General features: G+C 52.9%; 8 protein-coding genes across 8 annotated transcripts; 5 read left to right on the plus strand and 3 right to left on the minus strand.

Moving 5' to 3' along the window:
- Positions 1–343: 343 nt before the first annotated feature.
- On the plus strand, positions 344–3,455 carry BO72DRAFT_419046 (H(+)-transporting V0 sector ATPase subunit a). Its single transcript, XM_040942651.1, has 4 exons — positions 344–634; positions 698–776; positions 843–2,302; positions 2,358–3,455. The coding sequence occupies exons 1-4, from the start codon at positions 509–511 to the stop codon at positions 3,255–3,257; spliced, it is 2,565 nt and encodes an 854-aa protein (XP_040806766.1). The 5' UTR covers positions 344–508; the 3' UTR covers positions 3,258–3,455.
- A 430-nt stretch (positions 3,456–3,885) lies between these two features.
- fbp1 (fructose 1,6-bisphosphate 1-phosphatase) lies at positions 3,886–5,656 on the minus strand. The gene is made up of 2 exons (XM_040943616.1): positions 5,113–5,656; positions 3,886–4,994 (listed from the first exon to the last, which is right to left on the minus strand). Exons 1-2 carry the CDS (start codon positions 5,226–5,228, stop codon positions 4,055–4,057), a joined length of 1,056 nt encoding a protein of 351 aa, XP_040806767.1. The 5' UTR covers positions 5,229–5,656; the 3' UTR covers positions 3,886–4,054.
- Positions 5,657–8,831: 3,175 nt separating this feature from the next.
- On the plus strand, positions 8,832–13,153 carry BO72DRAFT_523545 (uncharacterized protein; the record flags this gene model as incomplete). Its single annotated transcript, XM_040949786.1, has 3 exons — positions 8,832–8,948; positions 9,072–9,523; positions 9,630–13,153. Exons 1-3 carry the CDS (start codon positions 8,920–8,922, stop codon positions 13,151–13,153), a joined length of 4,005 nt encoding a protein of 1,334 aa, XP_040806768.1. The 5' UTR covers positions 8,832–8,919.
- Positions 13,154–14,055: 902 nt separating this feature from the next.
- Positions 14,056–15,294, plus strand: BO72DRAFT_464560 (AHA1 family protein; the record flags this gene model as incomplete). Its single annotated transcript, XM_040946647.1, has 4 exons — positions 14,056–14,278; positions 14,338–14,420; positions 14,489–15,141; positions 15,276–15,294. The coding sequence occupies 4 exons, from the start codon at positions 14,056–14,058 to the stop codon at positions 15,292–15,294; spliced, it is 978 nt and encodes a 325-aa protein (XP_040806769.1).
- A 454-nt stretch (positions 15,295–15,748) lies between these two features.
- On the minus strand, positions 15,749–17,659 carry lys9 (saccharopine dehydrogenase (NADP+, L-glutamate-forming)). The gene is made up of 5 exons (XM_040943617.1): positions 17,567–17,659; positions 17,421–17,474; positions 17,072–17,358; positions 16,078–16,947; positions 15,749–15,987 (listed from the first exon to the last, which is right to left on the minus strand). Exons 1-5 carry the CDS (start codon positions 17,610–17,612, stop codon positions 15,892–15,894), a joined length of 1,353 nt encoding a protein of 450 aa, XP_040806770.1. The 5' UTR covers positions 17,613–17,659; the 3' UTR covers positions 15,749–15,891.
- Positions 17,660–18,166: 507 nt separating this feature from the next.
- BO72DRAFT_9584 (undecaprenyl diphosphate synthase family protein) lies at positions 18,167–19,684 on the minus strand. The gene is made up of 2 exons (XM_040950827.1): positions 19,225–19,684; positions 18,167–19,141 (listed from the first exon to the last, which is right to left on the minus strand). Exons 1-2 carry the CDS (start codon positions 19,447–19,449, stop codon positions 18,179–18,181), a joined length of 1,188 nt encoding a protein of 395 aa, XP_040806771.1. The 5' UTR covers positions 19,450–19,684; the 3' UTR covers positions 18,167–18,178.
- A 1,330-nt stretch (positions 19,685–21,014) lies between these two features.
- BO72DRAFT_9638 (uncharacterized protein) lies at positions 21,015–22,314 on the plus strand. Its single transcript, XM_040950835.1, has 3 exons — positions 21,015–21,255; positions 21,461–21,632; positions 21,702–22,314. The coding sequence occupies exons 1-3, from the start codon at positions 21,245–21,247 to the stop codon at positions 22,215–22,217; spliced, it is 699 nt and encodes a 232-aa protein (XP_040806772.1). The 5' UTR covers positions 21,015–21,244; the 3' UTR covers positions 22,218–22,314.
- Positions 22,315–22,517: 203 nt separating this feature from the next.
- On the plus strand, positions 22,518–23,856 carry BO72DRAFT_443631 (cytochrome b-c1 complex subunit 6 family protein). Its single transcript, XM_040943618.1, has 3 exons — positions 22,518–22,887; positions 23,167–23,289; positions 23,388–23,856. The coding sequence occupies exons 1-3, from the start codon at positions 22,593–22,595 to the stop codon at positions 23,450–23,452; spliced, it is 483 nt and encodes a 160-aa protein (XP_040806773.1). The 5' UTR covers positions 22,518–22,592; the 3' UTR covers positions 23,453–23,856.
- Positions 23,857–24,418: the final 562 nt, after the last annotated feature.

Raw genomic sequence — 24,418 nt, forward strand, 5'->3', positions numbered from 1 at the left:
GAACGAATATACGACAAATTGACAGGGTTGTTTTGCGACGCTCGGTTGATGACTTCATCGTTTCCTTAGGTAGTTGTAACAGTAGACATTCGTTTCTGTTTGAAGACCGCATGGGCATTGATTTGGGTTAAATAATCACTAATATTATCGATGACTCGTGATGCACTACTTTTCCATCGCATGTCCGAACTCCTTTAGGAGTAGTGTACTCACAGTAACAACAGACCTTACTCGATTAGTCATATCTTAGTAATTGACAGTGGTGGCTTCCATGTCATGTGACATGAAGCAGCCACGCGGCTCTCCGAACCGGGCTTGATCTCAAGTGCATCATCGAGCTTCTACCGAACTCAGGCGTCGGGGCTCTTTCCATTAGCTCAAAGCTGTTTCGTTATCATACGAAAGCTTCTATCGTTACTCTATTCTATACATTCTCTGATAACAGCGCCACTGCGCACTTAGCCCTTGCTGTGGTTAGGTACTGCTGCAGGCAGCTTCCCCCGTCACCATGGCTCCAAGGGACACCTTCTTCCGGTCTTCGGACATGAGCCTGACCCAGCTTTACATTGCCAATGAAATCGGTAGAGAGGTTGTCAGTGCTCTGGGTGAACTTGGTCAGGTTGAATTCAGAGATGTAAGTCTCATCAATATCTCTCATTTACGGGTGTCACTCGACTGACCGGCTGGCTGCCGCTAGCTCAACCCCGACACCAATGCCTTCCAACGTACCTTCACAAAGGAGATCCGTCGATTGGACAATGTGGAGAGACAGCTGCGTATGTGACACGATGAAGTCAAGAACGGGAAGCTGAGGCGGTACACTAACTTGTTTCTCGTGCCAGGCTATTTCCACAGTCAGATGGACAAGGCGAGCATCCCCATGAGATCCTCCTCTGAATTCTCGGATACATTGGCAGCGCCCTTGGCTTCGGAGATCGATGAACTGGCAGAACGGAGCGAAAGCCTCGAACAGCGGATTGCCTCTTTGAACGATAGCTACGAGACCTTGAAGAAGCGTGAGGTGGAACTCACAGAGTGGCGTTGGGTTCTGAGGGAGGCCGGTGGTTTCTTTGATCGCGCCCACAGCCACACCGAAGAGATTCGCCAGTCTTTCGACAATGACGAGGCCCCACTACTTCGTGACGTCGAACACCAAGGTACCAACGGCGATGCGCAGGGCCAACAGTCCTTCCTGGAGATGAATATCGGCTTCGTGGCGGGTGTGATTCCCCGGGATCGGATTGGCGCCTTTGAGCGAATCTTGTGGCGTACGCTGCGTGGTAACCTCTATATGAACCAGTCTGAGATCCCCGAGGCCATCATCGACCCCTCGACCAACGAGGAGTCTCACAAGAACGTGTTCGTCATCTTCGCCCATGGAAAGAGTATCATCGCCAAGATCAGAAAGATTTCCGAGTCTCTCGGCGCTTCGTTGTACAATGTCGATGAGAACAGCGAACTCAGACGCGACCAAATCCACGAAGTCAACACCCGCTTGAGTGACGTTGGGAACGTCCTCCGCAACACGAAGAACACGCTCGACGCGGAGCTTACACAGATCGCTCGCTCGCTCGCAGCTTGGATGATCATTGTCAAGAAGGAGAAGGCAGTTTATGATACTCTTAACAAGTTCTCTTACGATCAAGCTCGCAAGACCCTCATTGCCGAGGCTTGGTGTCCGACCAATTCATTGGCCTTGATCAAGTCGACCTTGCAGGATGTCAACGACCGTGCTGGATTGAGCGTGCCCACTATTGTCAACCAAATCCGAACCAACAAGACGCCCCCAACCTACATGCGCACGAACAAATTCACCGAGGCCTTCCAGACTATTGTCAATGCCTACGGTATTCCCAAGTACTCCGAAGTCAACCCCGGTCTTTACACTGTCGTTACGTTCCCCTTCCTGTTCGCAGTCATGTTCGGTGACTTCGGTCATGGTACACTGATGTTCTTGGCGGCCTCTGCGATGATCTTCTGGGAACGCAAGTTGCAGAAGACGAAGTTGGATGAATTGACGTACATGGCTTTCTACGGCCGTTACATCATGTTGATGATGGGTATCTTCTCCATGTACACGGGTCTCATTTACAACGACATCTTCTCCAAGTCATTCACTATCTTCTCCAGTGCTTGGAAGTGGCCTGAGGACATCCAGCAAGGACAGACTGTGAACGCGGCGCTGAAGGGCAGCGATCGCTATCCATTCGGTCTCGACTGGAACTGGCACGGCGCGGAGAATTCCCTGCTTTTCACCAACAGCTTGAAGATGAAGATGAGTATCGTTCTTGGTTGGTCCCATGTAAGTACTTGTCCTTTGATCCTCTGATAACGACTTTTGTTCTAACTCTCGGCAGATGACTTACGCTCTATGCCTGCAATATGTCAATGCGCGTCACTTCAAGTCCAAGGTCGATGTTTTTGGTAACTTCATCCCGGGAATGATCTTCTTCCAGTCTATCTTCGGTTACCTCGTCCTCACCATCCTCTACAAGTGGTCTGTGGACTGGGACGCTCGTGGACAGTCCCCTCCGGGTCTCTTGAACATGCTCATCTTCATGTTCCTCAGCCCTGGAACTGTCGAGGAGCAACTGTATCCTGGCCAAGCTGGTGTTCAGGTCGTTCTTCTGCTCCTCGCAGTCATTCAGGTGCCCATCATGCTTTTCTTTAAGCCATTCTACCTCCGCTGGGAGCACAACCGTGCTCGGGCTCTCGGATACCGGGGTCTCGGCGAGCAGTCTCGTGTTAGCGCACTGGAAGATGACGGTGACCTGGATGGCCGCGCCCCCGGAGGCCGCGACAGCCTGGCCAGCGACGGCGAGGGAGTGGCGATGATCGCCCAGGATATCGGCGACGAGGAGCACGAGGAGTTCGACTTCTCCGAGATCATGATCCACCAGGTGATCCACACGATCGAGTTCTGCCTGAACTGTATCTCCCACACCGCGTCGTACCTGCGTCTGTGGGCGCTCTCCCTGGCCCACCAGCAGCTGTCCATCGTGCTGTGGGATATGACCATCGGCGGCGCCTTCAAGCAGGAGTCCGGCACCATGCGCGTCCTCATGATCGTGGTCACCTTCTACCTCTGGTTCACCTTGACCATCGCGATTCTGTGTGTCATGGAAGGCACCAGTGCCATGCTGCACTCACTCCGTCTGCACTGGGTCGAAGCCATGAGCAAGCATTTCATGGGCGAAGGCTTGCCGTTCAGCCCGTTCAGCTTCAAGACCCTCCTCGAGGAGGATCCGGTGGATTAGTTTCTTTTTGTCTTTTGGTCGGGTGGTCGTCTGTATCTGTTGATCACAGTCGCAGATTGTACTGTACATTCCTTTCGTTTTTTCCGTGTGTGTCCTCTGTTCCTAGCTAGCGTCTTGTCTTGGATTAGACCGTTTACTCGCTCGGGTTAGTAACTAGAGCATACGATACGATACTTGCAATCAGATCGTAGGAACTATTGCTCCCTTAGACTGTGTACTCCCTACATCAACTTCTGCCTTTCTGGATGGCGGATGAACGGGTGGGTAGTAGAGAGTAGGATAGGTGACATCATCCCCCACTGCTGTCGATCTCTCTTTTCAAAACCAAAAACCAGGATTGAGCCGATGTTCAAGTAAACAAACATTACTGATTCCCTGGAACGTACACGCCTGGTCATGATTGAGAAGTGAGACCAATTTTAGGAAGAGAGGGGAGGGCTGGCTGAGAGGGCCGATTCAAACAAGTCATTTCTCATTGGTGGAAATATATAACGGCGGAGGACGAAGGAAATGCTCCAAAAGGTGATAACGACTACTTGCCCATGCCAGTACAAGCTAACCACTTATTCACTTCCGGGATTAAGATAGCTGGGTGAAAATAGCTACAGTAAACTGAAAGGACGCTGGATATTTTGAAATGTTTTTCTTGGATTTCAATTGTTTTTAGAGCGTATCCTTAATTACAACGTAAATCGTGACATGCTGAAGAAGAACTCCCTGGCCAGCCCCGGAGCACCGTACCCATTTGATTGTAGTGGGGGGGTATTTAATTATTCGTTTTTTGTTGAATCAAGAACTTATTTCTTGTGCTGGTTGTAGGTGTCGATGATCTTCTGGACCTCGTCCTTGGAGCCGAGGAAGACACCGCTGCGGTCGTGGATGTGCTCGGGGACGACCTCGAGGAGACGTTCCATGCGGGAGTTGACGGCGAGACCGCCGGCGTTCTCGAAGAGCATGGCCATGGGGGCGCACTCGTAGAGGATGCGGAGCTTGCCCTTGGGGCTCTTCTTGTCGGCGGGGTAGGCGAAGACGCCGCCGTAGAGGAGGGTGCGGTAGGCGTCGGCGACCATGGAGCCGATGTAGCGGGCGCTGTAGGGCTTCTGGCCCTCGCCGGGGAACTTGAGGGAGTGGAAGTAGGCGTTGCACCAGTCGTCCCAGTACATGCTGTTGCCCTCGTTGACCGAGTAGATGGCGCGCTTGGCGGGCAGCTGCATGTCCGGGTGGGTGAGGATGAACTCGCCCAGGGAGTTCTCCATGGTGAAGCCGTTGACGGTGCCGTTGCGCATGGTGATGACCAGCTGGGCCGAGGCGCCGTACATGGTGAACCCGGAGGCGACCATCTCCGTGCCGGCGCGCAGCAGGTCCTTGGCCGTCACCTGCTTGCCGGCGCCCAGCACCTCGTCGGGCAGGCGGAAGATGCCGAAGATGGTGCCCACCGAGACGCCTGCGTCCAGGTTGGAGGAGCCATCGATCGGGTCGCACACCACCGCGTAGCGCGCGTCCGGGTGCTCGTCGAAGATGATCGTCTCCTCCTCTTCCTCGGAGACCAGGATCCGGCACTTGCCCGACCCCTTCATCGCCGCGATGAAGATGTCATTGCCGATGACGTCAAGCTTCTTCTGATCGTCGCCCGTCGTGTTGGACGAGCCCGCCAGCCCCGTCAGGTTGATCAGCGAGGCGCGACGGATGTAGTAGGCAATCGACTTGAAGGCAAATTGCAGAGCGTGGCAGAGAAGTCTGTACGAGTTTGGTGTGTTCAGTATTTGGGTTGGCAAGGTTGCTGGGAGTTATGCGCGCGCGCACATGCCGGGAGGGGAAGAGGGGAGGAAGCCGGGGGGGGGGGACAAAAACTCACGTGAAGTCACCGGTGGCCTCGGGGACCTTGGCCTGCTCTTCAGTGAGCCATCGGGTGAGGGTGACGATGTCGGTGTTGATGTTTTCCTGTCCAACCGGGGGAGCACCAGAAGCCATGATGTATGGATGTGCGTGTGTATGTGGGGGAGTGAGTTGAGAAAGGTAGTAGAGCGAGAGAGAGCTGCGCAACTATAAACTTCCGATTCCGGCGAAGTGGGAATTGAGACTGGTCTTAAGTAAACTGCAACCTCGGTTCAACGGAGAAAGCAGGAAGATACGGAGATAGTCGTTCGAAGGACTGAGGATTGGGGGAGAGGGGTGGTGCCGAAGGAGGGGTGATTTTGGGGAATATGTATATGTATGGAAGTGGGGTTTCGAGGCGAGAGAAGATGGGAAGTCACAGAGAGAGAGGAATTGATCCAAGCAAGTGTGTTCAGAAAATAAGAAGAGTACGTGAAGGAGTTGAGCAGAGGAACATTGGCCGGACTTTAAAAGGAGCAATCTTTTGCCGGAGAGGGAGGAAGGAGTGGTTCTGGCTAACGTCACTTGAACAAACCGGATGGGAAAAGACTATCAATTGACGCAATGACTGAAATGACTGAAATGGGGATAGTTTTCGTCATTTCCCCGTCTCTTCTCCGCTTTCGGTCGCAGCCCGAGTTTTCCCTTCAGTCCCTGTCCGGCTGCCCGAAGGGCTAAGCAAGTAAGCAGCAACAAACCCCCGACTTTCCCCGCGTCACCGAGAGAGTACTGTGTATGTATAGCCAGCTGGGCCATGGGCCAACTGAGAGTCCAGACTCTGGAGCTCTACAATTGATCAGTGCATGTTGAGCTTCGCTATTGGGTACTGACTACTGTTGATTAACTACTGTGTCCATCCCAGGGGCAGGACATTCTTGCCACCGCAATCGACTCTCGATTGTTGTTTCCAGCACTCAAAAAGGAACAGCAGTTCGGTCAACCGGCAATGGTTCGACCCAAAACTAGTAAATTCTTCAGTCATAATCCAGACATCAAGTAACAAAACAACATCAATAGGTGGAAGGAAAAATACTCGTATCCTCGCGTTTGAAGAGAGCACTGAAGTGGGTTTGGGCAGGTCAGCAGACACGCGGAGATTGATCAGCCCGCATCGAACTATTCCGAACTATTCAAAGAAAGAAAGAAAGAAATGAGTCGAGACCCGACTGGAAGACTGAGAGAGTCTCGGCTATCTTTCCCTGCCAGGATCCTCAACATCCTCGAGTCCAGGCCTGACCGCTCCACATTCCGCCTGCCAGTTATGAAGGCTGCACCGGCAGAATGGCCGAGGCTGACCTAAGCAGCCGACGCGCATCTCGCTTACGCCGACTAACCGCATGCAGGCAGGCTAACTCCTCGGTAAAAATTGGCTCCGGGCGGGAGAGCTTTAAAAAAGTTCAACTCGCTTTTCGTTTTGGCTTTTTTTCCCATCACAACAACATTCTCTGTTGCAATGTCTGTCTGCCTATTATGATCGTGGCTTCAGATATGACACAGCTTGTAGAACTATTTGCTCACCATGCACATTTGGAACTGACACATCTGGTTCTTCGCTGAACAGGATTTTTTTTGGTAAGTGCTACTCCAGCATCGAGATCACCCCTCATCCCATTCTCCCATCATCCTTCTATGATGATACCTACAACCACATTTCAAACTAGAGTCTTTGACCCATCCGGGGAATGAAAACTCACTTGTTTGCACGTCAGTCTGATGCATTTGCGAAGGACTTGATCTTGTTTCTTGACCACAGTCGAGCTGTTGGCATGGTGCTAATCAGTCTACAGAACACTTACCTTTTAGCTTCACTTCGACCACGACTCGCGTCTAACATCATCACTCATGGTATGTGCATCTCCCCCATTCCTGGCACTGCCCCTCATTCCACTATTCATATGATGCTCTAAACGTTTAAATACGCTGGAAATTACCGACTGAGGCCTTCGGGTCCTGGACGAAATCAAATGGCTAAATCTGATTCAATTTACACTACTCTTTGCTTGTCAACCCTCATGAATCAACTTAGCATTGGCTAACGGTTCAAAAGATTTTCACAGGTTTTTATATCACAGGCAATGCTTGCGAATGCAGCCAAGAGGGTAAGCCATCCACGTTTTCCTTGCCTCTTCAGATGCGACTTTCGAAGATGAAACGGCACTGGGCTCCGACGGCGTTAAGACATAGCGTCCGGTCATGATGGATATGCCCTTTTTGTGGCAGGCCTAGAAAACCTCGCCCACTGAGATACTCGCTCAAAGCACACATTGTGTCAGCGTTGATGTAAAGCCTGAGGCTGATTATCTTGAGAAGTAATCATAGGCCACACATAGTAACACCTGCCATCGAATATCAAAAGGTAATTATATCCTGGTTTTTGTCCGTTCCGTCCCCAACACAATGATGATTCCCTTAGATGACGAGTCTTATTGGAGTTATCCATGCAGACAACATCTTTTTTTTAACCATTCATGCATTTCTGATATGGTTGTTGCGAGAATCTTTGCATCTCGAATCTCTACTGGACGTAGCTGACTCGCAACTTGATAGATATTGTCAATTCCAGTGTGCCTGGGTTAGCCCTGCCTGGGAGAAAGAGGTCTAAGTATGTCACACTGCCTCTTCCCTTTGCCTGGCTTCCTTGCATGATGATACGACATAAAACAAAGACAAGCATATGTCCAAGCCTGCTTTGCTGGCCGAGACGACACCTGTCATGACTGACTCGTCGCCGTGCTTCATGATCATCTCATTCACGTACCACGCTCAGGACTAATAAACTGAGCAGGTATCCGTATAGCCGTGACCTCAGTCTTTGGTCCTGAGGTTGGAGCTTGACTTGGTCTTGATGTTGACTGAGTTTGAGCTCCAACCTTCCCCAAGATGAATGTAAGCCGAACTCGATCCCTTCTTGTCCTTTAGCACCTCTTTTCCAATGATGATTTATTCTTTATTTATCACGACGGTCAACATAAAGAAATACCTTGATGACCACCGCCTGTGACAGGGCATTTATCTGAAATGGAGAAGACTTGTTACTTTTTTCTTTTTCTTGTTTCTGCATTTCGAATGAGTGACTTGATCAAATGCTAATATAGCGTTCAGTGACTTCTAGGATACGCAATCTCGAAGACAAGAAGACTGGCGCCCGTCTCTGAACTAGCGTAGCAGCTGAGCAAGATGCGAGGGCTGTCAAATGTCAGATTCATCTAGATTTCTTAGAGTGCATTAGTCAAAAGCTTGTGATTTGAGATTATAATAGAATCTTCTGACACTGACTATACCTAATCATTCCTAATTTGTATTTCCTTGTAGCACTTGGGGTCGGACGAGGAGTTGGAATTGACCAAAAGAACAGGCCCTTGGCACTTTCTCTCCCCCTGTGAGTGGTTGTGAGTGGTTGTAAGAGCGCGAGGGTAAGCGCCAGTGATCGCGCCGGCTGTGATTCAACCCGCCTCAGCTGCATCTCGTCACATTCATGCTTGTCCCTGGACCCATGCGTCTCCTGATGTTCTATTCTTGTCCTTTATCTCATCTTCTTGCTTATCCCCCCTCTCTTCTCTGTGGATCCCAAACCCACGATGACGGCCGCAAACTGGACCGGTCGACGAATCCCTGCCACTGGGGCCCGCGTTTGGCCTGAAGACTAACTTGTTGCAAAGAATAGAATTCTCCTGTGGCCCTTCAGCCCTTTGACTTTCTCTCCACCACCTATCGTATTGTCTGGTCGGCTCGCCTCCTTCGTGTCTACGCTTGACCGTAATCTTGCCCTGCACGCAGCTCCCCAGCCATGGCTATCGCCCTCTTAATCGGTTACGAGTATGAATAGGTGTGCTTGGCTTCTCCCACTCTCCTCACTCACCCATCACCCCGCGGTTTCCTCCCTTTGGCAATTTTCTGCTGCGAGGGTCCGAGGGTTGCTGATCACAGCCTTCTCGATAGTTGGCAGTCTTCGAGCAATGCTGGCGACGAGCTGGCGTCTGGTGCACAACCTCTGAGCAGCTGGCCGAGTCCCTATCACAGCAACAGCAACCAAATCTCACCCCGTCGTCGCGAGCATGCGGTGCAGCCTCCTCCTTTGACAACAGCCTTGAACAATAGTCAGTTCCAAGGTCTTGGGCTTGGTCTGGGGGCAGCATATTCCCCTGCGCCTCTTTCGACGACATCTCTGTCGAGTCCGTTCACCCACGGCCAGTCTCCTGTAGTGGCTTCTCCTGGAGGACTCGCCCTCGGGTCTTCGCCCATGTCGTCCCGGCAGTATAACGTGCCCTATAACCCCCAGGACTGGGGCCCGGTGGGACATTCCTCAGTGAACCCGGGGCAACAGAGTTATCCTCAGGCAAATAACATGCTGAGGATTGTGCCCCAGCCACGTTCATCGGGGCCTCACTCAGGTCTGATCCCCGTTCTATATTCCATGCCCCTCTCCATCATTGTAGCTATAGATAACGTGGGCAGTTCCAGTCCGGAGTTGAAAAAGGCCTAATGTGATCGTTGCAGATGTATCGTTGTCACCACCACCACCTCCATACTCGCCCCCAAGTCATCAGCACCAGCAGCAATCCAGAGATAATGTCAGCCATAACACCTCCTCCTTGGGCTCGACATCCCCGAGTGCTAGCTCTTCGAACACAGGAGCATTGCGCCCGAGCATGGATCAAGCTTCGGAGTTTCAACAGCGTCGTCTTCCACGGGCGCGCCCGATATCTATGTTCGTAGGAAACGAATCTGGCCGGAACCGACGAGTCTCCCTGCCTCCTCCACCCCCGCTACCGCAGAGTCTCGCAGGATCCAGGTCATCGTCTCGTAGCAGAGGAGAGCCTTACCAGGACCAGGTTGCCGCATCAATAGGGTCGAGACCGTATGTCGTCGTCTCACCGGAGGGTCTGCGGGCCTCGCAATCAAATAATGGCAGTCATTTGCCAGGGTTGGACGGCATGGACGATGCAGGTCGTCCTCCGGCTTCACGAAGAGCCGTCTCGGCGGGACCCGTGGTGAGCAGCACGAGCTCATCCAGAGCTCACAGTCAAACTCGAAGTCGGTCACCTCCAACACAAGGCTGGGAGCCAGGAATGCCCCTCCCTCCACCTCCTCCAGGTCCTCCGCCGAGCACAAGGTCACAAAGTGTGAACGGGCTGTCTGATGCGTCGTCTGCGCGCACTCAGCAAGTCCCTGCGAGAACCGGGAAAGCGCGGGCGCCTCCGCCTCTAGGAACCACTCTCGATAGCATACCACCAACACCTGCTGGCTGGGTGGACGAAACCATTTCAGTAGTCAGACCGAAGAACGAGAAGATGCCCCTGAGCATAGATACTATGAATACTGCCTCTGGCAGCAGTTCAACATCGCATGATACTTCTCAAACAGCACAAAGCTCTGTCAGCGGTGGTCTTTTTCGAAGCCCGGCCATCAAAGATCCCAACGCCAAGGGCATTCGCGAGAGACGGATCGAACGCAGGAACCGGCAGAGTCAAGTCCTGGACGATCTCAGTGCGGTATCCATGAGCAGTAACCCGTGGGCTGAAGCACTGGAGAAGATAAAACCGTCCAACTTGGTCTTAGAGGACACCAACGGTGAATCGGAGAGAACACCACACCAGGTTTCAGCCAAAATCACGCCACGCAGTACGCGCAGTGTGGGCTCCGAAATGCAGCAGCAAGTGCCATCCAGATCCAGAGCGTCTTCTGGAGGCCTGTTTTCGAATCGATCCCCATTTTCGACTCCTAAAGCTGAGCCGAGCCCGCTAGGAGCCCCGGCTGGGTATGCACAGACTCCGCCATTCTCGCCGGGTACGGAACGATCGAAGCGAACGTCGCCGGCGCTCCCGTCAAAAACCCTTCCAACACCTCCACTTCAGCCGAGACAGGAACGATCGCCATCTCAGTCGAGAGCCAAAGATGAGCGTCCAGTGTCACATATCCTGCACTTGCCAAATGACAGTGTTCCCGCCGTATCGCCCCTGGCACCGCGCCGCCTCTCAGCCCAGCAAGGCCCCTCTCTGGACTCGGTCATCAAGCGCGATGATGAGTTCCTCCGAAACGCGACGCAAAGGCATCAGGTTTTCATTGAGAAAGAGGCGGATGCTGTGGACGAGAAGGAAGCACTTCAATTGTTCACGGAGTTCATTATCGCGGAATCTCAGATCCGACGCGAGAAATATGCTAAAGTCTGGAACACGGGCTCCTTTGACGTGGATGAGGTGGTTCGGCAACTGTTCGAGTTGCCACCGAAGACCTTGCAGACAACCCAAATGGCTCCTGCTATCGCTCCTGTAATGCCCCCCAAGAGGGTATCCAACGTAGCAGTCCCCAAGCCCAAGCTGGACATTCCTCAATCTCGGCCCGAGTCTGCTTGGTGGAACAATTACCAGCCGTGTCTCTCGCCGATTGCCAGCCTGGGTCTCAGCAATGACGAGATGAGCTCCCGAGGACGTGCTCCTAGTCGTTGGTGGGAATCGAAAACTGGCTCCAGTAGTGAAGGAGGGGAGAGAAGAGTACAGCGGTCAAAGAGGGAGAGCAAATACATGGGTCTGCCGCGTGAGGCCTTGCTCCTTGAAGAAGGCCAGAGTCTTTCCGGGAGTGGCATTGGCGGTGACCAGGATTCAACCGGCCAACGCATAACTTACGGTCCAGATGAATATCCTCCTGAGAAGGTCGGGTGGCATGAGGAGCCTGAAATGCCGGTTCATCCGAGCCGCAATGGCATTGGCCGTCTCGAACGGCGTGAAGAGAGGTCGAAGATGGATGTTTCGAGGCTTATTACCCTACCGCCACCTTACCCCCGACATTATCCTGCTGTGAATAATAGTCACCCCGACCTTGTAACTTATCGGACGTTGGTTCGATCCATTACCGATATATCTGAGATCAAAGCTACTCGGCAACGCCATGAGACCGAGGTGGCTGTCCTATTTCAGAAGCACCAAACCCGAGTCAAGGATGGTCGTCGACAGTTTAAGGCCAACATTCAGAGCGAGATCCAACAAGGTAGTATCACGTTCGCGGAGGCCGCAGAAGCCGAAGCAGCGTTGTTGGTGGAGGAAGACGCCCTTGAGAGAGAGGTTGTGCAAAGACAGTTAGATGATTTTCAAGAATCGGTTTTCAAGCCGATGCGCGCGATACTGAGAGACCGAATCGAACGCGCGACATCTTGCATCGACGAGTTACGCAGCAAGCTATTTGACGACGCGCGGTGTGGGACGCCAGACCAAACACAGGAGGAAGGTGACGAGAAACCAGAACTCCTGGAGAAGCTCACCCAACTCAAGTGGCTCTTTGAGGCCAGAGAAAATCTACACCGCGAAGTCTTTGAACTCATCAGTGATCGGGATGAGAAGTACAAGGCAGTGGTTCTGCTGCCATATAAGCAAGCTGGGAACGATGAGAAGGTGCTTGAAACCCGTGCCTTCTTTCAGAAAGACGCACTGGACCGTCGAGTCAATCACGAGGCCAGTGCCTTGGCTCGCCTGGAGTCATTCTTGGATGTGATTGAGGAGAACGTGGCTCGAGGGGTGGAAATCCAGCTGTCTGCCTTTTGGGACATTGCTCCGCCTCTTCTCGCCCTGGTCCAACAGATCCCGGAGGATGTCCGTGGCTTTTTGGTTCAGATCCCCGTCAATGAATATGATGAGAACCCCAGTTACCACCAGCATCCGCTGCAATATCTCTACACGCTTGTCTCGCATGCCGAGAAATCCAGTTACCAGTACATTGAGTCGCAGATCAACCTGTTCTGTTTGTTGCACGAGGTCAAGTCGGCGGTGATGAAAGCGAACTGCAGTCTCGTGGAAGCCGAGCGCATCTGCCAGGGCGAGGCGGAGACCAAGGTCCTACAAGAGCTGCAAGCGCTCAGAGCAGACGAAGAGCGTACATTGACCGGTGACCTGAAGGATAAGGTTGCTACAGTGGAAGGTCAGTGGGCTGAAGCGCTTGGAAGTCAGATCCAAGGGTTACGGGAGCGGGTAAAGGAGCAACTCATTGCAGAGAATGGGTGGGATGATATTGAACAGTTGGAGCAGGCATGAGTAAAAGAAGTGGTAGGCTGGACCGGTATTGCCTTGAGTTTTTTTTTTTTTTTTTTTTTTTTTTTTTCCTTTTCCTTTTTCTGTTTGATTGCTATAAGATACCCCACATTCGCTCGTTACTGAATTGATTGATTGATGGATCGACGGATCTATGGAGGTTTACTGAGTAGTCTCCGTAGGCAGGTTTGAGGCAGAATGGCAGCAATTAGGCGATGTGGCCGACCGCCTTCGCACGTGACCTTGAGTCCCCACGACCCGGCATTGAAATTAAATCTTCTAGAGCTTTCCTTCCGAATCCTCAACCTAAACTCCTCTCCGTAGAAAAGCCAGGTCGGGTGTCAGTCATTATTTAACACACTCGCTCCCCCTCAATCACCTTTCCTTCCCACGGTACCTTTTCTTTCTTACTCTCGCCTACCTTTCATTGCTCCAGTGGACCTTGATTGATCTATCATCTTTACAGCGTCTTAATTCCGGACGTCTTGTTTCCAAACTGTGAGTCGCACTGAGTTTTCACACTCTTTTCCTTCACAATGCACCCCTCCTTTACACAATATTTCTTTATGATGAGACATCATAGCTGGCACCAGTCAGACGGGGATATTTACTCTATCCTCCATGCTGATTAGCTTGCGATCCGGAAACGCTATCTGGATCCTGACATTCTTTCACACCTTTGATGCTTTATGCTCTATGAAACACTGGCTGGAGACTTTTGCTAATCATCCATTGTGTCTCCTCAGAACCTAGCCTCCCTCCATCTCAGTGGGAATTCAAAACCCAAGCAGTTTTAAAACTCGCTAAAATTTCCCACACTAGCGAAGTTTTGCCCCGCAATAGAAGCAGCTTCTTCCTGCAACCAAGTCATTAGACCAATCCTTAAATAAAATAAAACAATCAACATGGTTCTGCACAACCCCAACAACTGGCACTGGGTGAACAAGGACGCCTCGGGCTGGGCCAAAGATTACCTTAAGGAGAAGCTCGTTGTCGTCTCCGCAGAGGACAATGGCGCCTCCGCCAAGATTTCCAACCTGCTGTCGATGGATGGCGATGTAGACGTCAGCCAGCGGAAGGGCAAGGTCATCACCTTGTTCGACGTCAAAGTACAGCTGGAGTATGAAGGTTCGTAAATGACAACAAGAGTGCTTTCTTTCCGAGGCGCGACTAAGACCTTTTGACAGGTAAGACCAAGGACGAGGAGTCCGTTAGTGGTACCATCACCATTCCTGAGGTAGCCCATGATACCGAGGAAGATGAGTACGTCGTATGTTCCCTATCAGCCGCCCCCATTGCCGTCCTGAAGGGGGTTGACTGACCGTCTGGGCTACTCAGTTTGAAATCGAGAACTACTCCGATTCCCCCTCCAAGCAGGCCGTGAAGGACCTAGTTCGCTCCAAGCTCGTCCCCCAGCTCCGCAAGGAACTCGCCACGCTTGCTCCGGCTCTGATCACTGAGCACGGCAAGGACCTCCAGCATGCCCCTGGTGTCAACCCTTCCAGCGGCTTTGCTGCGCCCAAGTACCACCCCCAGGTCAAGAAGGAGGCCGCTGCCCCCGTCACCACTACCACCACCACTAGCAACAAGGTCTCGGTCAACACCACCACTGTGACTGCCTCGGACGAGTTCCGCACCACCGCCGAGGAGCTGTACAACACTTTCACCGACCCTCAACGCATTGCCGCGTTCACCCGCGGTGCTCCCCGCCAGTTCGAGGGCGCCCACGTCGGCGGCAAGTTCGCCATCTTCGACGGCAATGTCAGCGGCGAGTACGTCAAGCTCGAGCCCACCGAGATCACACAGAAGTGGCGCCTGGCCCAATGGCCCGAGGGTCACTTCAGTACGCTCGACATCAAGCTCGACCAGAACGATGTCGACGGTGTGACCCAGATGCGCGTGACCTGGACCGGCGTCCCCGTCGGCCAGGAGGACGTGACCAAGCAGAACTGGGACGTGTACTACGTCCGCAGTATCAAGCAGACTTTCGGGTATGTTCTATCAAAAGGCCCCTGTTTCCCCAATTTGCTTCCTTACAAAGGTCCTGTGTACACCAGGTCCTCCCCAGCGACCTTTTCTGGAAAACAGCTACTGATCGCCTTGGTTGTCCTCTTGCTGGGTTTAGGTTTGGCACTATTCTCTGAACACACTCATGAATATATGTGAAGCTTTCATAAATTTCTCAGTTGGGAACACTTTAATTGGGTAGAGAGAGAGAGAGTTGAGGATGATCTAAAGCCATAAACCTGTCCATATCAACGCACGTCGTCGATTTCGTTTTTCGTAATTGGGGTGGGTTGAGGCGTTTGGGGGATTCCTGGGCATAACGCAGGCATTATGCGCTGCAGGCATTGTCATCATACCTTCCTTTCTTCCTTTTCGTGATATATACGCACGTACCCTGTACCGTCGGCGGCGAGGGGGCACGCGCGCGCAGGTGTTCGACGAGTCCACGATAGACGGACGATGAATAGTACAGTACATATTTCCTCTGGCTTTCGTTCCGTAGTCGAGTATCTATACCGGTACAACTCCGAGTGCTCAATGCAAGATGAAATGGTTCTGGATATATTTTATCACTAATTTAGTTCAAGGAGATACTCATAGGTACGATTGCGTAAAATAGTATTGGTTTTTTCTACCCTAGCCTTTTGTTGCCGCTATCTAAACCACCCCGGGCCATTTTCACGTCATTAATTGAGTTCGTAACACACACGCGAGAAGAACGTCTGGTAAAATGTTTACAAAGTCTTCTCGATCATCTCGATGCCGTAGTCCTCCTTGAGGGCCTTGATGAGAGGCGTGCAGATGTCCATGGTCATGGGAGCGATGACACCCTACCGCCCACAATCACCGATTAGCTTCTATTCTTACTTTGCTGACGGACCAAAGGGGGTGGGGAAGGGGAAGGGGAAGGGGAAACAAACCTTCTGGTTAATCGTGCCATCGAGCACCAACTTGACGGCAACACCGCAGGGGACGCCGACCGTCTTGGCCATGGCGGAGTAGCCGCCGGGCACACCGTACTCGCACAGGGTGCTGGTGCGGGTCTCCTTGGCGCCGTCCTTGTGCTCGATCTCGAAGCGGTGCTGCAGCATGACGAGGTCGCGCTCGTCGGGGCCGTACTGCATCTTCTGCTCGAGCGTGGCGCACAGCGTGTCCAGCGGGTTGCCGCGGGGGCTGGTGGGCTCGTCGGAGAACAGGCCGATCCAGCGCAGCCCGGAGATGATGCGGTTGCGCTCGTCGTTGTTGGCGAACTGCGTCTTGCTGGCGATCGCCCACTCCAGATCTTTCTCGGAGGCGGAAGTGGCGCCCAGGATCCTCTGGGTCGCCTCCTTCCAGCTGATCGTCGCGCCCGCCGCCAGGTACTCCTGCGGGGTGTCGTCCAGGAACCCGATGTCGACCAGCGTCTTGATCATCTCGGGGAAGCCCTGGTACCGCAGGGTGCCCCGGATCACGGTCTGGGCCTCAGGGATGCTGTACCGCTCGCGGTACGGCGTCGAGTCCCGGTTCGGATACGCCACGAACGCGAACCCCGGGTAGATGAAGTACGGCTTCGCCGTCGCCATGAGGTCGGGGCCCGCCACGCTGAACTCCTCCCCGTCCCGGTAGAATTTCGCCGCGTTGCGCAGCGCCAGCAGCACCCCCCGCGACGACCACGAGAACTTGTACCCCAGCGGGTTGTTGGAGCACTCCGGCGCCGGCAGCCCACCGCAGTAGCTGAGGAAGCTCGTGATCTTGCCGCCCGAGGCGTGGACTTCCGAGATCGTCTTCACGGCGTAGAGGTGGTCGATTCCCTTTTTTTTTTCCTTGTTAGTATTTGGATTGGGTGGGGGTCGGGGTTTGGGGTTTGGAGGGAGGTGGGGAGGGGACTCTGGGTAAGGGCAGGGTAAGGGCAAGGGCAGGATAAGGCAAACGTACAGGGTCCAGACCGATCTCGTTCATGACGACGATCCCGGCCTCCTTGGCGGCCTGGTCCAGCTCCATCATGGCCGGCGACACGTACGAGGTCGTCACGACGTGCTTCTTGGTGCGGATGGCGGCCTTGATGACCTGCGCGTGGAAGGTGTAGGGGATCAGCGAGATGGCCAGGTCGACCTTGGCTAGTGCCTGGTCGAGCGCCGCATCGTCGTTGACGTCCAGCGAGATCGCCGTCGTGTTTTTGAACCCCTCGCTGAGTTTCTGGGCGGATTCGAGCGTGCGGCAGGCTTGGAGGGGGTTAGTTCTGGGTTCTGAGGATTGGGTTTAGGGGTTGGGGGTCATGGCTTACCGACGGTGACGTGCACGTCGGCCTTGCTGAGAACCTCGACGGTGGGCTTGGTCACTATTCCCGATATCAGTGTCAATGGCAGTGAAAGTGAAAGTGCAAGTGAAAGTGAGTGAGTCACCCCGCATTGCGGAGAGGGCAGAGCATACCGAAACCGGAGCCCAGCAAGAGAACCTTGGAGCCTGCGATAGCCATTGTGAAAGAATATAGACGGTCAATGGGAAGGGAGGAGATGATCCAGATGGAAAGAAGAAAGATAAAAAAAGAAGAGAAGAAGAAAAGTCAAAGTCGAATGGCCTGGTCATTGACCCCAGGGTTACTAACGTTACTGTAGCTGCCACACCTTTCCCCGCCGCTCCGAGTCACGTGCAACCCGGTATCGGAGCACGGCGCATTCACGCAATTCTATTTGCTGTTGCCACTGACTCAGGCAGATAAGACCCGCCCTATTTATACACCGTATGAGTGATGATTTGCACCGAGTCAGTGGATCAGTTTATGCTTTGCTTGCATACTTGTATGCTGCATGTGTACTGTATCTCTGGTCTATGTGTGTATGTGTGTCTGTCTGTCTGTCTGTATGCATGCGTATATACACGCCACGCCCATGGTTCACTTTTCTACCTCTGCTGCGCTATAAACGAGTACCAAACGATGGGGATGAAACAAAGGGGAATATCACTTCCAATTGCTGCGTCAAAAAAGCAACTCCTAACTCCTGGGGGTGTTCTCGATGATATATGTGCAAATCGCAATTCCGACTACAAGCCCTTGACCTTCTTACCATTGCTTTCTTCGGTGGGCTCATAGCTCTCCCCGTCGAAGTCGCCTTCCGCGTCCGGGTTCTTCTTCGCCTTGGAAATCCGACGCTGCCAGCCTAGTAACACCGGCAGGAAATGCCACAGGTCGAAATCCGGCCACAGCACGTCGAGGAAGACGATCTCCGTCTCCTCGTCGCATTGCCAGAGCATGAAGTCGCTGAGCCGCTCCACGCCCGACGTGCGGACCAGTAGATCCAAGGGAGGATTGTCGCCCGTGAACATGTGCTCGGTTAATGTCTGCCGGGTAATCGTCTCGGGGGACATGTACACGGCTTTCTCCTTCCGGGGCGAGTTCTCCCTTCCGTTGGCCGCGTCCGTCTGCCCGCCCAGATGCAGGGTGGAGGAGGACGAAAACGAAGACCCGGACTCGTAGACCTGGTTCGGAAGGTTGTTTGCAGGGGCACCGTCCTCGTTAGACGATTCCGACGCGGTCTCAACGTCACTGGGAAGATCGTCCGCTTTCGTGTGCTGCGCCCGGGCGCGGATATTCTGCGTGATGTGTGTCTCGGAGAAGGGCGTACGCTGGCTGGCATTCGACGGGCGGTTCGCCGGCAGCGGCTGGCTGTACTCCGATACAGTATCCCGGATGGCTCCCGTGATCTCGTCGCGCGAGGTGTACGGAAAGCAGATATTGAGGATGCGCTCGCCGTTCCCGCTCGTCATGTCGACTGCCCGGTTGACGGCAGCGAGGACATCGGGCTTCAGCATGTCCAGTCGGCCCAGTACCCGCACTTTGGCACCATACCGATCCAATATCTCTCCGTGCTGGGCCATCTGGGACAGCTTGACCCGCGCCATCTCCATCAAGGCGTCCACCTCGAACTTCGACCGCTTGAAGTTCTCGATACTGAAGGCATAAATCGTAACTACCTTGACTCCGCTCTTGTAGCATACTTCGAGGATCTACAAAGCCAAACAGAAAAAAAAGTCAGCGAGAGCTCAGTAGCATGAATGAAGAACGTGACGACTCTGGAGCAACGACTCACTCTTGCCAGGGCCTCGAAGCCCATATTGTGCCCCTCCACGGTCTCGATGCCATGTGACCGCGCAAATCTCCGGTTCCCGTCCATGACAAACGCGATATGCTGTGGAACTGGACCCTGCTTGATTGCCCCAACCAACAACTCCCGGAGTTGCGCAATGACAAACTCCATTGGTGGAGAGGCCAGAAGCCATTTCCTGAATCGCGACAGGTGTATCGAGGTCGACATTTCTTTCTTGTTTCTCGTTTGGCAGCACACAAAAATGGTACGACGAAGGAAGAGCGGCCTCGGGATTTCGAGTTCGCGACACGGACGGAGAAAGGGGATGGCCGAGTCGGTACTTGCGGCGTTTGGTCCAAGTTACCACAATTGAGGTATGGTACACAGAGAATCAGGTTCGGAATCAACGGTAGAAAGTCTGGAGAAACTGCCAGTCCGCAATAGAGTTCAAATATGAGGTAGAAGAAAGTATCGCAATGTGGTCCTTGACCGATAGGACCGTGCCCGTCAGGCTACACTGTTTCTGTTTTAAGGTGGGAAATTTCTGGTGGCAAAGGCAGGCAGGCGGTCACCAGGCCACGCAACACACTCAATTGGAAAAGAAATAATGATGAAGTCAATGTCGAAGTCAAGCCAGGCAGGAGGAATCTGGGGGAACCAAGCAATTGGAATAAGGCTGACCGACCGAGGCGAAGATAAATGAGCCAAGGGAGAAACACCGAAGGGGAAACCGGAAACGTAACCTGTAAGTTAAACTGTGTGTGGGTCGGCACTGGGCAACAAAACTGGAGGATCCGACGGCTTTCTCCACGTGTAAATCACCCTTCTTTCCACTTTCCACTTTCCCTCTTGCCTTTTCGGCCCCCCGCGGTGGGTAGACAAGGCCGTCCACCCCCCGCGAGCATGTTGTCAGAATAAGAAGAAAGGTATGAATAAAGATCAGCTTAATACTTCAGTTGTTCCTCAACCCAAATTGTGTGCCACTAAGTAGGGAGTGATGTGGGTGGCTGCTTCTTCTAAGCTTCACTAGAGACACTTGCCGGCAGAAGGAATGCCTTTCTGAAATCCTTGCGGTAGGTAGGTAGGTAGGTAGGTGGGCATTGAATGTAGAATAGTGCATGTATCATAGCATGTTTAATTTTAGTGTCTAGTACAATATGTACAGTAGTATGCAGTTCCGCGAAGAAGTTCTAGAGGATCAACCAGACACTAACTATAGCATCGAACATTCTCTGCAGAATTCATAGGCTCAGAAGTGGTCTGGATGTGACTAGATTGCTAGGTGCAGCTCAAAGGCAACCTTGGCCAAGTGAGGGATATGTTGATGCAGTGAGTAGGACAAGGCAACTGTAGAGAAGAAAATCCACTACTCATACAATCTGGAAAGAGTATTAGTATTCAGATGACTCTGCGAGATTGGGAGATTGGGAGGTTCCCCGCCTGACGGCCGCCCCGCGGACCCAGTAGTATTACATGAACAATTCCCACCGTGCCATTTAACTGCACTTCCACTTATCCTAATCATCAATCACTACTATCAATCCGAACTGTACTCAAAGTGACTCCCCAAGCATCTGAAAAGCACAGGGACCTTCTCGTCATATTCACTGGTTCATCTAGGCTCACTGTTCACCTATCTTTATTGGTGGCTGTTTGATCCGGTCCGGTCCCTGTCCGCAGTTTATCCTATTCTATTCGATCGGACTTCTAGAACTCGGATCTGATATACTACCACCAACCTACAGATTATTGCATAACAGCCAGGGGATCACCAACCATACATCCTAATTCATCTGTTCACCGATCTCGAACTCGCGACCTCAGGATCAACAGCCTGCCCCTGTGGCTTCCCGTCTGTCGGTTGTTTCAGCCTGGGTTGCCCTGGAGCTGGCTTCACATCCTCAGTCCTTTCTCTCAGTTATTCCAACTACGCAAGTTACTACCGTCACTTCTCCGTACATCCAGACAACACCATAATCTGCAAGATCAAACCATACATCCAGCCTCAATAGCTAGGCCCATTATGTCGATCAAGTATGTATATGACTTCCTCATTCTCCGCTTGCTTATAATTATTTGTCCCGGGGAACATCCTCTTGGGCTTTCTCTACGCCATCAACATATGAAGGATCGCTAGCCTTGGCCTGACACCGGTTGCCTCTGCTCTACCATCGATGCTACTGCATTCATCGTTAAACCTTGTGCTATGATGTTCTTAGTCTGACTTGTGATTGCACAGCTGGGTGATGCTCCATGACCAGGATGGCTTTGTCCGCCTACCGCATGAGCAGCTGATCTATACATCTCCACCGCGCACCAGCCTCGCGTTACAGCCGCTGAGCTCATCTGGAGGCAAAAACTCATTTTCCATCCAAAGCAGTGCTGGTCAAATCTTTTTGACAAACCAACGGGTATTACCATCTCCTCACATACCCTGCAGGGGTCTGGTCTGGGATTCCTGGTTGACATAAGTTGGGCAGGTTGTCTATATCCCGACACAGAAATCGCAGACATTTCAGTCGTTCTCTGCGCCGCTGCTAAATGTTCATGATACCCACGTCACTGCTCCGTTCTTTGGGCCAAATGCCTGGATCGCCCTGGTCCAGCCCGTGTCGGGAGGCGGGATCCCTCCATCCTTGCCTGCAGTACAGGTCAAAGTGACTTTTAAAGAAGGAGGCGCATTCGACTTCCATAATCATTTCGAACGAATCAAGGAGCGTCTACAGCAGGCGGTCGAGAACTCGCAAGCAAGCAGTCGCGGAGCCAGAAACGTTGACCTCTCCACGATTCATTTGGACGAGCTGCCAGCTTATTCTGGCCCTTCTAACAATGATGCTGGGGGAGGCCAAGCCAGCCAGGACCAATGCATGAGTCCACAGAGTCAGCCTCATGCAGCAGAGACGGATTCCATGGTGGAACCACCGCCGGACTATGAGACGGTCCAGCAGCAAAGCGTGGCGGATGAATTGGAGGCAAGACTGCGCCGGGCCAGTTGATGAAGGCTTACAGTCGTTGCGTATGAGAAAAGAAGAGAAAAGGGAACAATCAATTCCAGATGGCTTGTATACTATCTTCTGGCATTATGAGTATGGGTAATTCCATTCTGTAGTTCAGCAATTAGTCATCTCCCTTCCGACAAGAATCGGCCAATCATGGGTGCGATAATTGGCCTTTCGCCGGCGGCCGGGGCGTTCCGATTTTCCCAGACGGCAAAGGAAGTGCCAAAGCTCAAAACCGCCAACCTCATCCAAACTCGCTCGTTGCTGCCCACCGCACCACCACCACCACCACCACCCCCACACCTTCGCCAACCCTAGGCTCTCCCCGGTAGTCATCAATTGACCAGTTTCCTCCCTCCCCACACGAACACAATGGGTCTCGCCGACTTCTTCTCCGACGTCATCTCCTCCTTCAGCTTCCCCGAGGCTCAGGCTGAGGCTCCCGCCGAGTCCGTCGAGGAGACCAGCAGCCAGGAGGCTGAGTCTTCCGAGGAGAAGCCCGCTGAGGAGGCTGCCGCTTCCAGCGAAGAGTCCACCGAGGAGTCCGCCGAGGAGACCCCCGCCGAGGAGTCTTCCGAGGAGGAGCCCCAAGAGGAGGAAGAGGAGGAAGAAGAAGAGGAGGAAGAGGAGGAGGAGCCCGAGGACATCAAGCCCAAGCTCGAGGAGGGTGAGTTTAATTATCCTTGGATCGACTTCTTGATGGCATTTTGTTTGCGTTGAAGCTCGATGTTGGATCAAGTCTGGAATTCCGCCGCGGCAACGGCTTGTCCTTGACATATCAGACAACCACACAATTCCTGCCGTCCGCCAGTCTTCCTGACGGGAATCGACCAGCACAACATCCGCTGATTCAGCGTCATTGGCGCTGTATCGAACTCGCGCAACTCCATGCTTGTCTCAGACTCAATTGGACAGTTTTGCTGACCTTTATGACCCCAAACTGCAGAGTGCGCCAAGTCCGCCCAGTGCGCCCCCTACAAGCACCACTTCGATGAGTGCATCGAGCGCGTAACCAAGCAGGAGGAGGATGAGGACTACAAGGGTCCCAAGGAGGACTGCGTTGAGGAGTGTACGTCTATCTGTCTTTCCTGTTCCCGAAGGCACCCCCAGATGGCCGCTGGATGTCCGCGTGTGACTAATCATCTTTTTCTCTCTTCCAACCAACAGTCTTCCACCTCACGCACTGCGCTACCCAGTGCGCCGCCCCCAAGCTCTGGAAGCAGCTCGCCTAAACGGGCTACGCCTTGCGCACGCAACGATTAGCCCCTCTTTTCCCTCCGCCGCGCGATGTGTCTTTTCGAAAATTGTCATGACCACCGCTAAGCTCAGTCTCGATTGTATAACAACGACGGAATGAAACCCTCGCGCGGGGACGAAATAGGGGAGACCGATCGCGTACCCGAGAAAGACAACCGTCTCCGTTTCAGGTTCAGAGTGTTGTATGATGGCTTTGATTTTTGTTGTTCCAGGGTGAAGGAAAAAAATGTGTCTGTCAACCCTGCCACTGAAACGACAGGGTTTGGAGATACTTGTTGTTTTTTTCATCTGCTACATGGATAGATGAACACGAATAGAAGGGGGAGAAACCTACCTCTTTTCCTGTTCTTTTCGTCTTATTGTGAGCTGGGGAGGAAGGGAAAAAGGGATTTGGATCAAGAATCCCTTTTACTGTGTATGTACAGATAGCTGGTCTCTGCCTGTTTGAACTGTGCTTTTACTATTTACTTGGTCTCTTTTGTTTTTAGATGAATGTGAATTGTGCTTTCTAGATTGGGTTTGTGTATATGATGCCCCGCAGGGGCAGGACGTGTTTCTTCGGTCTACCTCTTGCTGTGTTGTCCATCCACCTCCGCTGACATTGCGCCCTGTCTCTTCGCCGCTCAACGCCGCAGTCATTACCGCTGATAACTTCCTTGGCAGCCCGAAGCCTTATCTCTTTTCACCGCAATGCACTTTCAAGCCATCCAAGTCAGCATCCGCCCAGTCGAGATCGAATATCAGCTCTGCCCACGCCGGACGAAGAGCGGGCGCTTTTGCTCCGTGCACGCCCACCAAGTCAGAAGGGAACTTGGGAGAACCATGGCCGGCTGAGCCAGGGCCGCTAGATTTTTGAAGGACCTGCTCTAGCGTTGTCAGGGTGTTATTTGCTGGGTGTCTACTGGTCTGGTCTATTTCTTGGAATGTAGGTTCTAAGCCCT

Source organism: Aspergillus fijiensis (assembly GCF_003184825.1).
Source record: "Aspergillus fijiensis CBS 313.89 unplaced genomic scaffold BO72scaffold_1, whole genome shotgun sequence".
Lineage (NCBI taxonomy): Eukaryota > Fungi > Ascomycota > Eurotiomycetes > Eurotiales > Aspergillaceae > Aspergillus > Aspergillus fijiensis.

Coding starts and splice junctions, on each gene's coding strand:
- fbp1 (XM_040943616.1), bottom strand. CDS start 5,228: ATGGCTTCTGGTGCTCCCCCGGTTGGACAGGAAAACATCAACACCGAC. Junction 4,995..5,112: donor GAGGCCACCGGTGACTTCAC/GTGAGTTTTTGT, acceptor AAACTCGTACAG/ACTTCTCTGCCACGCTCTGC.
- BO72DRAFT_443631 (XM_040943618.1), top strand. CDS start 22,593: ATGGGTCTCGCCGACTTCTTCTCCGACGTCATCTCCTCCTTCAGCTTC. Junction 22,888..23,166: donor CAAGCCCAAGCTCGAGGAGG/GTGAGTTTAATT, acceptor CCCAAACTGCAG/AGTGCGCCAAGTCCGCCCAG. Junction 23,290..23,387: donor GGAGGACTGCGTTGAGGAGT/GTACGTCTATCT, acceptor TCCAACCAACAG/TCTTCCACCTCACGCACTGC.
- BO72DRAFT_419046 (XM_040942651.1), top strand. CDS start 509: ATGGCTCCAAGGGACACCTTCTTCCGGTCTTCGGACATGAGCCTGACC. Junction 777..842: donor CAATGTGGAGAGACAGCTGC/GTATGTGACACG, acceptor TTCTCGTGCCAG/GCTATTTCCACAGTCAGATG. Junction 2,303..2,357: donor TCGTTCTTGGTTGGTCCCAT/GTAAGTACTTGT, acceptor AACTCTCGGCAG/ATGACTTACGCTCTATGCCT.
- BO72DRAFT_9638 (XM_040950835.1), top strand. Junction 21,633..21,701: donor TCTTTTTGACAAACCAACGG/GTATTACCATCT, acceptor TAAGTTGGGCAG/GTTGTCTATATCCCGACACA.
- BO72DRAFT_9584 (XM_040950827.1), bottom strand. CDS start 19,449: ATGTCGACCTCGATACACCTGTCGCGATTCAGGAAATGGCTTCTGGCC. Junction 19,142..19,224: donor GCTTCGAGGCCCTGGCAAGA/GTGAGTCGTTGC, acceptor TTGGCTTTGTAG/ATCCTCGAAGTATGCTACAA.
- lys9 (XM_040943617.1), bottom strand. CDS start 17,612: ATGGCTATCGCAGGCTCCAAGGTTCTCTTGCTGGGCTCCGGTTTCG. Junction 17,475..17,566: donor CTTGCTGGGCTCCGGTTTCG/GTATGCTCTGCC, acceptor TATCGGGAATAG/TGACCAAGCCCACCGTCGAG. Junction 17,359..17,420: donor CGACGTGCACGTCACCGTCG/GTAAGCCATGAC, acceptor ACCCCCTCCAAG/CCTGCCGCACGCTCGAATCC.